At 50.0% G+C, this 15031-nt stretch overlaps 1 protein-coding gene across 2 annotated transcripts in view; it reads left to right on the top strand.

Annotated features, from left to right (window-relative positions):
- LOC111148647 (solute carrier family 24 member 4) overlaps positions 1-14497 on the top strand; it is a 161472-nt gene extending 146975 nt beyond the window's left edge. For both annotated transcript variants that reach the window (XM_022505400.1, XM_022505399.1), the window contains exons 13-17: positions 4465-4631; positions 8406-8520; positions 12236-12348; positions 12775-12840; positions 13999-14497. In XM_022505400.1, the coding sequence (XP_022361108.1) occupies positions 4465-4631; positions 8406-8520; positions 12236-12348; positions 12775-12840; positions 13999-14151 (614 nt within the window). In that variant the 3' untranslated portion in view covers positions 14152-14497. The remainder of the gene's footprint in view (positions 1-4464; positions 4632-8405; positions 8521-12235; positions 12349-12774; positions 12841-13998) is intronic.
- The last annotated feature ends 534 nt before the right edge of the window (positions 14498-15031 follow it).

Raw genomic sequence — 15031 nt, 5'->3', positions numbered from 1 at the left:
AATCCCACTTGGTCATGGTACATGATCCTTTTTACATGTTTGCTTGATTCAGTTTGCCAGAATTTTGTTGAAGATTTCTGTATCTATATTCATAAGGGATATTGGTCCGTGTTTCCATTCTCTTGATGTCTGGCTTTGCTATCAGGATAATACTGGCTTCATGGAGTGAATGAGAAGATGTTCCGTTCTCTAATACTTTTTGGAAGAGTTGTGACAGATTCATGCTAATTCTTTTATAAACATTTGGTAGAAATATGATCCTGGCCTTACTTTGGAAATTGTTTTTTGTTTGTTTATTTTGTTTGGCTTTCTGTCTACTATGTCAATCTCTTATTATAAGTCTTATTGGATTTTTTTTTCTTTCTTAGCCAGGTTTGGTGTTTCTGTCTTTGTAGGATTTTTGTCTGTTTCACCTAGGTTATGTAATTTGTTGGCATACTGTTTTTCTTAGTATTTCTTTAATAATTCTTTTAATTTCTATGAAGCATATAACCATCACCTCTTTCATTCCTGATTTTAATAATTTGAGTCTGCTCTCTTTTTTGTCATAGTCTAGCTAGGAGTTTGTCAATTTCATTGAACTTTTTTATCTTTTTAAAGATTTTATTTATTGAGAGAGAATGAGGGAAGGAGTGATGGAGAGAGAGGGTGAAACAGATTCCCCGAGGAACAGGGAGCCCATCCTGGGGCTTGATTTCAGGAGCTGGAGATCATGACCTGAGCCAAAGGCAGACACTTAATGAACTGAGCCATCCAGGCGCCCCTCATTGATCTTTTTAAAGAACCAACTTTTAGTTTCATTGATTCTCTTTTTTTAAAATTTTCCATTTTATTCCACTTTAATCTTGGTTATTTCTTTTCCTCTGCTTTCTTTGGGCTTAATTTGCTCTTTTTTTGTTTCTTAAGGAGGAATATTAGGTCATTGATTTAAGACCTTTCCTCTTCTTTAATATGGTCATTTATAGCTATAAATGTCTAAGCACTGTTTTTCCTACATCCCATAAGTTCTTGTATGTTGTGTTTTCATTTTCATTCATTTTGAAGTATTTTCTAATTTCCCTTGTGATTTCTCTTTTGACCTACTGGTTATTAGTGGCATGTTCCTTAATTTCCACATATTTCTGAACTTCCAGTTTTTCTTTTGTTACTGATTTTTTTTAAAGATTTTATTTATTTATTTGACAGACAGAGATCACAAGTAGGCAGAGAGGCAGGCAGAGAGACAGGGGGAAGCAGGCTCCCCGCTGAGCAGAGAGCCTGATGTGGAACTCCATCCCAGTACCCTGAGATCATGACCTGAGCCGAAGGCAGAGGCTTAACCCACTGAGCCACCCAGATGCCCCCTGTTACTGCTTTTTAAGTTCTTTCCATTACAGAGTGGTTGTAAGACATCCTTCACGTGATGTAAATCCTTCCAAATGTACGATGCTTGTTTTATGATCTACCATGTTGTTGATCCTGGAGAACGTTTTATGTGAGCTTGAGAAGAATGTGTATCCTTCTTGAATGTACATGTTAATGTTTTTCATCAGATTTGGGAACTTTTTGAATGTGAGTTCTTTAAGTACTCTTCCTGCCTTTTTTCCCTTTTTCTTTCTGTTTCTGAGACTAGATCATCTCAGCTGGCCTATCTTCAAGGTCATTGGTTGATTTCTTCTTCCTGCTCAAATCTGCTGTTGAGCCCCAAAGGTGAATTTCTCAGTTATTTTACTTTTCAACTCCAGAATTTCTCTTGGTTCTTTTTTATGGTTTTTACTTCTTTATTGGTAGTCTTTGGTGAGAACTCATTCTCCTACTTCTTTTTAGTTTTTTTAGACATTTTGACAACTCCTTTCTGAATATGTTTAAAACAGCTGATATAAAGTCTTTGTCTAGGGACACCTGGCTGGCTTGGTCAGAAGAACATGCTACTCTTGATCTCAGGGTCATGAGTTTGAGCCCCACGTTGGGTGTAGAGATTACTAAAATGAATGAATAAATGAGTAAATAAGTAAATAAACAAACTTTAATAATAAAAACTAAAGTCTTTGTCTAGTTAACCCAATGTCTGGAATTCCTCAGTGGTAGTTTAAACTGATTTTTTTTTTCCTGTGTATGGAACATACTTTCTTATTTCTTTGCATGTCTCATAATTTTTTGTTGTTGGAAACTGGGCATTTAAAATAATAAGATTTGACAATGCTGCAAATCAGATTATTCTCCCTTTCCTGGGCTTCTTGTTATTGCTAGTTATTGTTATTGCTTGTTTAGTCAATTTTCTTAGCTAATTCTGTAAAATTTGTCTTCATTGTGTGTGGCCCCTGAAATATCTGCTAGATTCTCTTAAGGTCATCTAATGATTGCACAGAGATTTCCTTTGATGCCAGGACCAAATAAGTATTTCAGTCTTTGCAATAAGTTCTGTATGTGTTTGGGGGCACACCTTCAACACTGAGGCAGACAGTTAACAAATCTACCTTAGTTTTTATTTTCTTGCTTGTTCAGAGCCTCGACATTAGGCAGAGGTGGAAGCTTAGGACATCCTCAAATCTTAGTACTGAGTATGCAAATATCTGTGGGCACAGTCTTATGCATACTCATGGTCTTTTAGATTCCCAAATATGTGGGAGCTTTGCAAAGCCCTCTGTGAATAGCCCCTTCTCCAGTTTTTCCTTCTAAGCTGTTTGGCCAGTGCATTGTTTGTTTCAGTGGTTACCTACCACCTTGGACAGTGGGATGTTCAACAGTTGCCTCTGATTGTTTTCAACGAATGCCCCCAAGGAAAAGACTTTTCACACTGGCTGAGCTCTGATTCAGGAAAAATAGATAGCCTTGACAATGGGATCTTCCAGGAATTCCACCAGACAGGCCAAATAATGCCAATTCTCCAAAATGGACTTGGAAGGAGCTCCAGCCCTCCCCCACTGTGGTGGATGTCAGGATGCTCGTTCTCAAGGTGACTCCAGAGCTGGTGGAAGGACCTGGAAAATAGAGCAAGTTAAAACTCCACAAAGCTCACCGTTCTCACTGAGATCCAGCCAGTTTTCTTAAGTAAACTCTGGAATTACTATACGCCTTTGGTTAATTTTCAGAGTTCTGAAAAAAGGCTGCTTCTGACCATTCTTGCCAATGTTCTCATTGCTTTTGTGGAGGAGAGAATCCTCAGAAGTCTGTCTGCCACTATTTTATTGGTGTGACCAACAAGCTAATTTTGAGCCTGCATGTGTACACCATATTTAATGGCTAATTAAGGACACTATGCTTGCACTCAGTGGCTTAGTTGATAGGTCCCCCAATGATAGGTCCATGATCAAAGGAGCAAGACTGATACAAAGCGAAGGTCAAGCAGAGCTTTATTTCGCTCCAAGCATCGAGAATCAAACTGACCTTTCGGGGCCACCTCTTACAGAGAGGGCAACCCCTCCCAGCCTCACAGACTAACTTTTTTTTTTTTTTCATTTGTTTATTTGACAGAGAGATCACCAGCAGGCAGAGAGGTAGGCAGAGAGAGAGGGAAGCAGGTTCCCTGCTGAGCAGAGAGCCCAATGCGGGGCTTGATCCTAGGACGCTGGGATCATGACCTGAGCCGAGGGCAGAGGCTTAACCCACTGAGCCACCCAGGTGCCCCACAGGCTAACTTTTATAGAGCAAAGGCCGTGTGGTTGAGCCTGGCCACACACAGGTGGCCAGTGAGATTGTAACACACAGAGAAAGCTGCACAGTCATGCTAGGTCACACACGGGTGGCCAATTGAATTACAGTTCACCCCACAGTAGCTATTGGAACTAGCCTATCACCTTGGTCAGAATCGGCACCCAAAAGTCGGGGCCCACACTCCTTGGTAGCTAGGGAGACAGTATGCGCGCCCCACTGATTAGATGTCTCCACCTGACCCGACTCATTCCTGCATTCGGGTTCTGTTATCTCCACCTGACCTGACCTGCCCTTGTATTTGGGCTCTGTTATCAGGGACTGGTCGACCATATTTTACTGGTTTCCCAGACTTGCTTTTAAGTAAGTTCCCCTGGCGGTGGGCGGGCGGGCAGAGTCAGTTTAAGTTTTACTGCATAAACAACAAAATCACTGTTTAACCAGATGGAATCACTCTAGCTAAATAGGCCCTTACATAGTGAGGCCACTTTTCCTTGGTTGAATTGTTTGTGGATTCTGCTGCTAGGAGCCAGTGAGATCGCGCCTGCCGGGCCAGCCCTCCTACATTTTAGTCTTGTATCTACAACAAGCTGAGTATATGACCTTGGAACAGAGGAGCTGAGAATTCCAGAGTACCAACTATGTGCTGCAGTGTGTGCTGCGTGTTTTATGTATATTATATCTTGTCATTCTTGCACCAACCAAGAAAGAGAAAATGTTCCCATTTAACGGATGAAGAAACTTCTAAAACGTGGAGATAGGTAGATTGGCAGATGTGTAACCCGGTATGTATTTCTCTCCTCCCCCTTCGGGCTCCACCCCCTCCCACTGCAGAGGCAAGAGGGGACAAGGCCAAGTGGGTATTTACCTGGCCACTCATCTTCCTCCTGTGCGTCACCATCCCCAACTGCAGCAAGCCCCGCTGGGAGAAGTACTTCATGGTCACCTTCATCACCGCCACGTTGTGGATCGCTGTCTTCTCCTACCTGATGGTGTGGCTGGTGAGTGGTTATGGAAGTAGGGGTGGGCCACACAGACAGCCCCTGCCCAGCCCCTGCCGGAGATGGGAGAGCTGGGTTCAAGAGCGACCTCAGACACGGTGGTGCCACCTTCGGCAAGCCACCTCCCATTGCAGACGTTGGCTTATTTCTCCGTAGAAGGGGTTTCATCACAGGAGCCTGGGACTATGCTGGGCACTGCAGATTCCTGGATGGATACAGCATGGCGCCAGCCTTCAAAGCAAGAGTGGGGGCGGGAGATGAGATTCTGAGACCCACTGCTGCTGCAATGGGAAGAGGAATATGGCAGGGTAGTGGGGATGCTCTGGGAAGATCTCTGGAGGGCTAGGCACTAGTCCCCCTTCCTTTCTGGGACCCCTGGGGGAATGTGAGGGAGACTGGAGTCAGTGGGAGATGAACACAAGGCAGCCTTCATTGTAACCCCTGCCAGTAAACTCTGTTAGCCTTCATAACTACAACGGTGGGATAGGTGTTTTTATATTGTCCATTTCACAGGTGAGGCAACTGAGGCATCCAGATTGGGTATTTAGCCCGGCTGCACAATTATCAACTATTATGGGATTAGTTCCACAATCAGTGAGTTCTAGAGTTGGGCTCCTGAGTTCATGATCTCAATGACTATCCTCAGCCGTCCCTCAGTTTCTTACTGGAGTTTTCAGAGGCCATTTGCACCCAAGTTTTGCAGGCAAAGAGGCTTTGGCATAGCTCCTTGTAAGCTCCACTGGCCACATGTGACAGCTTCCTATACAAACATTTCATCGGCCAGGGGTGGGGGGCAGCAAGCAGGAGGCCCTTTCCCCTTGCTCCGTGTACAACCCTGTGGGGAGGGAAGGGCCGTGGAGTCACATGGAAATGCATTTGAATCCTAGACCTCCCACGTGCCAGCCATGAAGTTCCGGCAGGTGGCTCAGCCTTCATGAGCCACGGTCACCCCTTCTGCAGAAGGGGGATGGCCATCCCTGTCTCATAAGGTCACTGGGAGGAGAGAAGTCTCTGCTCAGACCTTGTGGCCCTAGCTGGCAGGATGACAGATGGATAATAACTGTCGATAGCAACTGTTTTCACCATCAAATGCAGCCAGTTCTATGTCCATGCTTTGTTCAGATCAAGGTTAAAATCCTTACACATGCCGGTATGTGTGTATATGTGTGTGTGGGGGGGTGTGCACACGTGTGTGCATACTAGGGTGTGAGAAGAGTTGAAAATAGCTACTCTCCAACCCCCCAAGTGAAGGACAATCAAGGATCACAAAAACGATGCCTTACATGAATCGCACTTGTAAATTGACATCTTTCTGAGTAAGGTTAACACCAACCCATCTTTATATGTGATAAAAGGATCCAGGGAATTCTCTTACTGAAGTGCATGCCCAAAACAACACTGCAAGGAGGAAAAAAAGTATTTGCATGACATCGAAGGAGTAGGTATAGGAGTTAGGAAAGATCAAATTAATGAACGGGTGAAACGTTTCCTCCTTTCCTTTTTACTGGAAACAGCAGTATTAGGAAACCAGCTCTGCTCATTCGCTATGAGGACGTTTAGCAACACTTGCATCCCCCCCCCCCCACCTTGACTCAGCCCTCTTGTGCTGCTTAAAGCAGAGAGATTCATGGGAGCAGCTTGGTGGGGGTCACAGGAACTGCTTGGCCAGGGCATCCTTACCTGTGGCTTTGAACTTCAGCCCGCCTCAGTTTGGGGGAAATGGGATGACCCTGATAGTAGAAATTGATCAAGACAGTAGCACCCCGTGTTAGCCCTCATTTTGGGCCACGAGCTTGCTTTCCTTGTGCCCCAGCGGAGGCCACCAGGCACCACCTGTCTCACCTGCCCACCCCTTACTTCTGACACCTTTTGGGTCTCTCACCCCTAAGGCTTCAGAGAAACTAATTCTTGAATGTCCTTGTGAAAAGGGAGGGACCTTGGAAAGGGATGGTCCTGTCCGGCACCTTTGCACAGTTGGGGAGACTGAGGACCAAGAAGAGGGCCACGGCTTCCACAAGGTCGCACAGATAGTCAGCCCCAGAGCTGGGACTCAGGTCTGCTCCCCTATCTAGTGCCTAAGTATCAGCTGGGCTCAGAGGGCCCAGGACAGGAGTCCAGGGCAACGCAGCACCCAGGCAGCATCTCTAGTCTGAAGCACCCTGGATAGTGCGTGCGTTTGCACACACACATGCACACACACACACCCATAGACCTTTCTTCTGTTCTTCCATCTTTCAGCTTCTTAGCCACGTAGTTCAGTGATTTAAGCTTGGGAAATGGAGGCATCCCCCACAATACCAAAAGAACCCAGGCTCCTGTATTTACAAAGTCTGGCATCCCCCGTGGAAAGCATGTCAGCCACGGCCTGGTTGGACTTGTGAAGATCTTGTTCGTGGCCAAGGTAGACTGAACACTATGGATAAGTGGCTCATTTTTGCCCTCCTCGGTGTCTGAAAGAGAAAAGAAACCTACATCTGTGACCATCTTGCTCAGGCCAGGCACTGTCCCCTCACATTTTCTTAATTAATCTTTATTAGCAGACCCATTTTACAGGTGAGGAAACTGAGGTTCAGAAAAGGACACCAGCTTGTCCTAAATCACACAACAATTCACTGGGATTGAAGCCACCCATTGAGATGTGAATGACCCCCAAGAGGTGCCACGGTTCCCATTTTAGAGGTGGGGAGGCAAGCCAGAGCTAATGGGGTTATCCAAATGCTTCTAGGGCTTTCCATCTGGGTGCTGCTCAGGGCTCCAGCCATCTCTGGAGCATCAGGCATTTCTCAGTAGAGTGTGTGACTGCGGATCAAGATCCTTCCACCCGACCATTCTATTTCTTGGAGCTTATGCTAAGAAGTCAGTAAGATAAGGACCCCAAGTCCTACACACAAGGTGCATGACACTGAGGTAGGAACATGGCCTTTAGAGTCAGCAAGACCTGGTCCAGAATCCCTGCTCCACCACTCACCACCTTCTGGCCCACAGGCCATGCCGCATCACCTCTCTGGGCCTCAGTTTCCCTGGGTGTAAAATGAGTGTAACCGCAGTGCCCCCTCACCAGGGGGTGGTGATAAAGGAGTACCTGGGATTGTGTACACAACATACCTGGTAGAGTGCCTGTATACAGTAAGTGCTCAGTACATGTTACTTATATACACTGAGGTCATGAGAGCAAAGAAAGAGACCATCTGGCTGTGGGAGGGTGAGGGATAGGCCGTACAGCCATGCCCATGAAACCCATGCATCGGTTTAAAATCGTGTCGGAGGTGACAATGGGAGGTGGAAAGGTATCCATGGCTTCTTAGTACAGGAAACAGGAACTTGCAAACCGTATACTGATAGCATAATCTGATTCTGGTTTTTTCCAACAAACGCAGCAAAAGGAAGGTCAAGGATATATTCTAAAGCAACAGTTTTCAAGTGTGGTTCCCAGACCAGTAGCCAGAGGGTCCCAGCCACCTGGGAACTGGGTAGGAACGTAAACTCCTGGGCTTTACCCCAGGCCTCCTGAATCAGAAACTCAGGGGCATGGGGGCAAGGGGTGGGGGAACAGCCTCCCAGGGGCTGTTCCACAGGCTTAGAGTTTGAGAACCACGGGCTGACAGTGGTAATAGTGGTCATCTGTGGGTCTTGTTTCATTTCCCTTCAGTTTCTAAATGTTTTAAAACAGCAACTGGAACAGCAGTCCTACGTTCCAGTTGAAAGCCCTCGGAGTCAGCGAAGGTCCCTGGTGTTCTTCCTGGAGTTCATGGCTCCTCCCCCGCTCTTCTGCAGGTGACTATTATTGGGTACACGCTTGGGATCCCGGATGTCATCATGGGCATTACTTTCCTGGCAGCGGGCACGAGTGTTCCAGACTGCATGGCCAGCTTAATTGTGGCAAGACAAGGTAAGGGCCATGCGCTGGCCCCCCTAGCTACGAGCACCACCAGGCAGGCCCCCCCGCCCCTACTGGGGTTAGAGTTCATGGCCCTTCAGACTGGTGCTCTTACGTCATGCTATGGAGCCAGCGGATGAGGGGAAAGCATCATGCATCAGAGCCCATCCACAGAGAACACAACCAAGATGAACACCTCCGGATCTCTAGAAGCATTTGCTTGTGCAGACTAGGATCAAAGGAACTTGTTCTGGAATCACTAGTGTGACATTAAACGGTGCTGAAACCCCAACGTCTTCCAACAAATACTATAGTAATGAGAAGTCTTCTGGTCCCAGGAAGGCAATGGGGGAGGAGCATCTTGTACCTCCAACTTGTTTGCTATTCTTAAGGTTCTAGAACATGGATACGGGTTTGGTTACCTGGTTGGTTGGCTGGTTAGTGGTTTTTCTTTGGGGCTCACCACCTGACATGGGTTAATAAGCAAGGGAAGGAGTTCCTGTGTGCTCTTTAATGCAGAACAAAAGCCCCATAAAGGGCTGACCCTTTTGTTGATTGTGGTGTTTCTGCTGATGAGGTCGCAACCCAGCATGGACCTCCACACATCTTCCTCCACAGATATGAGTGTGAAAGTATGGGGGGGGCGGGCAGTCGGGGCCAATAATAGTGACACCTCAAAGGAGACGGGAGAGGAAAGAAATGCCCAAGGAGAAAGTGGGCTCTGGAATGTGGAACGTGACATTTTATTCCTCCCAGGTTAGGAGAAAGTGTTGACCGGGCTGCGGGCAGATGTCGGTCAGTCCTGAGAAGACCTGTGATGCGGGGAGAGAAGTGTGGGAATGTGGTTGTCATAGGTCGGAGGCTGGCAGAGAGTGGGGACGGTGGGGACAGCAGCTGAGGGGAATGGGATTTAGTGGAGTGACCTCTGAGGTGAGTGTATTCACTTCCTAGGGCTGTCATAACCACACCACGATGGGGTGGCTTAAAACAAGAGACTGTTGCGCAGTTCTGGAGGCTCAAAGTCCAAAATCGAGGCGGTAGCCAGGCCACACTCCCTCCAAAGGCTGTAGGGAAGGGTCTGTTCCAGGCCTGTCCCCCAGCTTCCAGGGGTGGCCGGACAGCTTAGAGCTGCGTCACCATCGTCTCTGCCTCCGTCAGCACGTGGTGTTCATCCCTCGGCATGTGTCGGTATCCGAAATTTCGTCTCTGTGCAGTGAGGAATGGGAGCACTGCCGGGCACCAAGGGCCTGGCTGTTGTTCAGTGACGTCAGCTTGGCTAGGCAGGACTCCGTCCCACCAGCTCCAGGGGACACATGCATGAGGGATGACATGTTCTCCCAGAGCTGGGGTTGCTGGGTGGAGGCAGGGAAGGTCAAGAGGGGGCAAGAGAATGGGCTGTTGAAACAGCCGGCCCTGGAGTCCCGGCGGGCTGGGGTTATGATGCTAGAAGGTGAAGGGCTGGGGGTGGGGGGTGAGGTCAAGAAAGGGAACCTGGGCTAAGTGGGGTTCTGAGGGAGGACATCCTATCAGAATGACCCCTGTGGAACGTGGAGGCACAGAAAGTAAGCGAGGGCAAGACGCAGGTGGAGTGCCTCTTCATGAAGGTGACACTGGGGTCCCTGGATGAGGACCCAACAGACAGGGTTAAAGCATGGACAGTGTCTTCCTGGCAAAGGGCCCAGAAACCTTTGCACAGAATCCGCTGCCCCAGCAGACCACGCCGTGTGCTCTAACGTGGAGATCCCGCATCCTAGGCTCCCCGACGCCTCCCAGCTCCAAGTGTGGTCCGGGCTGGTGGCCACAGCAGCTCAACCAAAGAGCTTGTAAGAAATGCAGAATCTCAGGCCACCTGCGTGGCTCAGTCGGTTAAGCGTCCGACTCGGTTTTGGCGCAGGTCGTGATCGCAGGGTTGTGAGATGAGTCCCGAGTTGGGCTCCGCAGTGAGCTGAGCATGGAACCTGCTTAGGAGTCTCTCTCTCTCTCTCTCTCCCTCTGCCCTGCCCCACCCCCCACTCTTGCTCTCTCTCCCACTAAAATTAATTAATTAATTGATCGATGAATTAATTTGAAAAAGGAAATGCAGCATCTCAGGCCTGCCCCAGACCCACTCAGTTGGAACCTGCATTTCAGCCAGGCCCCCAGGTGAGTCTCACGCTCTTGAGAAAGGTTGCCCTGAGGTTCCTCCATACGCAGCACCTGTGCACCTGTGCAGGGCGGGAAGCCTGGGGAATCTGAGGAGGCCTCCGCCTCTCCTCTCAAGCATGGGTCACCTGCATCCCTCCTGACCCACTGAGCCAGGGCTGCATCCTCCCCAGAGGCGAGTGACTGCCCCAAAATAGCTGTTGCGTGTCCCTGTGTCGTTCCAGAGACTGAGGCCCTGGGAGGGTGATGCCCCAGGGGTCAGTGCCGAGATGTTAAAGGCACTCAGCATGGCGCCGAGACAGAGAGGGGAAGAACGTGAGGTCCTTGAGGGAGGCGCTGTGTCCTGGAGGACTGCAGGTGACCGCAACAGCACAGGAGGGGAGGCCGGTCCAGCTCCCCACCCCCACCCCCGCCGGGCCGGTGCTCAGGCGGCTGTGAACCAGCTGTCCAGGTGCCAGGCTGAGCGGCTGCAAGTTGTTCCCAGCTCGCTCACTGCACACGCGCTTGTATTCGTGCCGGGTTCTGATGGCCATGTCAGCGGGAAGCTGGGTGGCCAGGTTCAGGCAGATGGCACCCAGCAGGAGTTTTATCTTTGCAAGTTTGTTTTCTAACTTGTAATACCCCTTGAGCTGTTAAGCCCCTCGACTGTGCGGCCAGCATGATCCCGGCCAACTGGGCGGAACGCAAAGGAGGATGGTGAGGCCCCTGGCCTCTAAGATGCTTCTAGTCTAGTTGGGAGAAAAGAGTTTATTTACCCTGCAGAAGGCTCCAGGGCATGAGACCTGATGCCTCACCCTCTGAGCCCGGGTGGTGAGGCCATCACCTGAGCCCCAAGGACATATCCTGGCTCGGTTTGAAGGATGCTGGGCCCCTCCCAAACTGTGTGATCTTGGGCACGCCCCAAGCCTTGGTTCCATCATCTGGCATGAGGACAACACCTCCTCCCTCCCAGGGTACCTGGGAGAATTCAATGTGGTGAAGCACATAGTGGGTCCTCGGAGAAGATCAGCGGACTGGCCGGGCAGGAGAAATGATGAAGAGTCCTGTGTTCCTTTCCCAGCGCTGCCATAACAAAGTAGCACAAACAACAGAGATGTGTGGGCTCATGGTTCTGGAGGCTAGAAGCCCAAGGTCAAGGTGTTGGCAGAGCTGGTTCTTCCTGAACACCGTGAGGGAGAATCTGTTCCAGGCCTCTCTCCTTGGCTTAAAAATGGTCATCTTCATGTTCCCTCTGTGCCGTGTCCAGGTGTCCCCGTCTGAGAACAGCAGTCATATTGGACTAGGGTCTACCCCCAATGGCTCCTTTTAAGCTGATGATCCCTGCAAAGACCCTATCTCCAAATGATGCCACGTTCTGAGCTATTGGAGGTTAGGACTCTAACATATGAATCTTAAGGGTCATCATTCACACCCTAGGAGGCCCTCCTTAGACTTCATGGAGTGGACTTAGACCTCATAGGAAGCTTCTGAAATGTGGGGTCCATGAAGAAGGAACTCCTTTCTGAAGAATAGCCTACTAGGACCCGAATAGGGGTTTCCAGCCACCTAATCTCCGTGAATGACACGCGTCAATTGTCTACTCTAGGCCTTGGTGACATGGCAGTCTCAAACACCATAGGAAGCAACGTGTTTGACATCCTAGTGGGACTTGGCATACCGTGGGGCCTGCAGACCATGGTCATTAACTATGGGTCCACGGTAAGCTCCTCCCCCCGCCTTATAAGCCACAGGGACACCAGACACAAGCCCTTGATGGGAATGGACAGTGGCATTGGCCCTATCCCAGCAGAGAGCCCCCATGGAACACACTGCCCCCCTCTTCTTGGCACCCTGGCACCCATTTTCCTTGAGGGCCTCTGGAACAGCCTGAGGGGCACCTGTTCGGGGAAGCCCCACGTGCAGCCTCCCCACACCTGTGCTCACGGGCATGCGTGTCCACTCCTCATCTGTTCCCTCACACGGAGTGGAGACTTAAATCCATGGTTAGCCAACCGACCTCCACCACGTGTCCCCCGTGAACACCCACCTATGCTTTCCAGAAGGAATATACTGGGGTGCCCTAGGCTCTCAGGACAGGGCCCTGAGCAGCCCCAATATTCAGGGCACATGTGTTTGTTTTTCCAGGTGAAGATCAACAGCCGGGGTCTGGTCTATTCCGTGGTGCTGTTGCTGGGCTCCGTCGCTCTCACAGTGAGTCTTTCTGGTTCTGGAATTGCCCTTCGTTCCATCTGATCCTGCCTCGTCACTTGCAAAGTCTCTGAAACCCCCCTCACTTCCCTGGGGCCGCGAGGGCTGACAATGAGAAAACACAAATTCACAGATCTCTCCGGACACAATTTGTGCCAAGAATGTTGGCATCCGCCACTACATTTTTCCCTCAGTGACTACGAAGTCCCCAGAGCAAGTAAACTACATCGCTGGGTCCCCACTGCCCCTTCTGTCTCTCCTCACTCATGCCAGGAGGAGAGAAATTTCCCCCTGCCAAGCTGAGCTGACAGAAGGCGGTGGGGAGGGGGCATGACTCTTGGGCCTCAGGACTGGCACAGGAATACTACTGAGGCCACCTCTCCCACGCGCCTGGGCCTGAGTTATACATTCTGCAGCTCTGCCTCTGCTTATTTTATTCAGTCCTTATGGCCACCTGATGAGACCATCCCCGTTTTGCAGAAGAAATCGAAGCCTAGAGGTTAAGTACCTCGCCCAAGGTCATGGGGGTAGGAAACGGCAAAGCTGGGATTTGAACCCAGATTAGTGTGTCTCCACAGAGCCCATGGCTGTGCTCTGATGGGGTAAATGTGACCCAGCCCTTAGGAATCTGGATTCAGAGACAGGAAAGAAAGGTATGAAGTGCGGGAAAGTCTAGAAGGAATGTAGAATGAGGATGTGCTCCAAGCCCGTCTACACACACACACACACACACACACACGCACACACACACAGGTGGCCCAAACTCAAGTTAGCCAGGCTGTGAGCCAACAGATGCACTGGAACTTTTGCCTAAGAGGAGGCAAGTTCTGCAGCAAAGGGAGGACTCCGAGAACGTCCCTAGTTGTCCCAAGAGAAGGTCTGGGCAGGGAGGCTCTAACTGGCAGAAGGGGCCTTGAGGACACTCGGGTCCCAAGGAAGCAGTGTGCCTGCTCAGAGCCCGCGGGCCTGGGTCATGGGCTGGCCCTTCCATCAGACAGGTCTTCAAGCCCATGGGGCTCCGTCTGACCGGACCACAGGTGTGCCTTGCAGCACCGCTCTGCCCTTATGCACATTTTGGAGACAGTTCTGGGGTCTGTAGTGTATGTCTAGTTTTCTGGAGAAAATGCCTGGGAAACTGCATTCTATCCTCTGTCCCTCCAGGTCCTCGGCATCCACCTCAACAAGTGGAGACTGGACCAGAAGCTGGGTGTCTGCGCGCTGGCCCTCTATGCCGTCTTCTTGTGCTTCTCCATAATGATAGAGTTCAATGTCTTCACCTTCGTCAACTTGCCCATGTGCCGAGAAGACGATTAAAGGCACTGCCTCCCCATCCCCTGCCCCGGGAGCTGTTCTGGACTCTGGCACCGGTGTCCCTTGCTCTCTCCCTGTCCCCCACCACGAGCCTCTCCTGCCTCGGTGGTCGCTGTCTGTTCTGCCACATGCCGGAAGGAAGAGCTGTCGTGGTCTTTGTCCGGGCGCGAGCAAGGCCACTGGGTGTCCTTCTCCTCCTCCTCGGAGTTCTGCCCTCCACACACGAGGCAAGATCCAGGGGCCACCGTCCGGGCCACCTGGCAGACCCCGAGCAGGCAGCCACAGGGATGTGGCGTGTGCCTCGCCTCTCTCAGACACTTCAGTGAGGACTTCTGTGTGCAATGTGTCTTCCTGTCGCCAGGTGGCCTTGGAAGTGAGGCGGCTGGGAGAACATGAGGTCCCTGGGGGCCAGTGCAAAACAGGAATGTCACTCTCCAGTGTCACCTCTGGGCCAGAGGGAGTGAGTCCCTCCGGCCTCATACGCTCCTCAGGCCCTCTGACCTCGGCTGGAAACACTCAGTTTGGAGGGGGCAGGGCCTTACCCTGCTGAGGGATTTGGGGGGCCCCTAAGGACAAACATTCTGCCCCTTTCTCTGGAAAAATCGGAAGCATGGAAAGAGCGTCTCGCAGCCAGAAGGAGGAAACGCGTGAATTTTTATCACTGGCACTGAGGGGTTCAGAGAATGAGCAACGAAATATTAAAAATAAAATTTCCTATAGATCATCATACTTGAAAAAAATCGCATTCCATACAAAAAGGTCATGCTGGGGACCAAAAAGGTAACCGTTCATGGAAAACGAGCCCTATGTGTATCGTGTTGCACTGACACTGAGACGTTTGGTTTGGAATATAGAAAAGCGTGAAAGATTAACATTGATCTGG

The sequence above is a fragment of the Enhydra lutris genome, unplaced genomic scaffold (assembly GCF_002288905.1).
Source record: "Enhydra lutris kenyoni isolate GAN:26980312 unplaced genomic scaffold, ASM228890v2 scaffoldscaffold20, whole genome shotgun sequence".
Taxonomy (NCBI): domain Eukaryota; kingdom Metazoa; phylum Chordata; class Mammalia; order Carnivora; family Mustelidae; genus Enhydra; species Enhydra lutris.
This window is presented reverse-complemented; position numbering and strand designations above follow the sequence as displayed.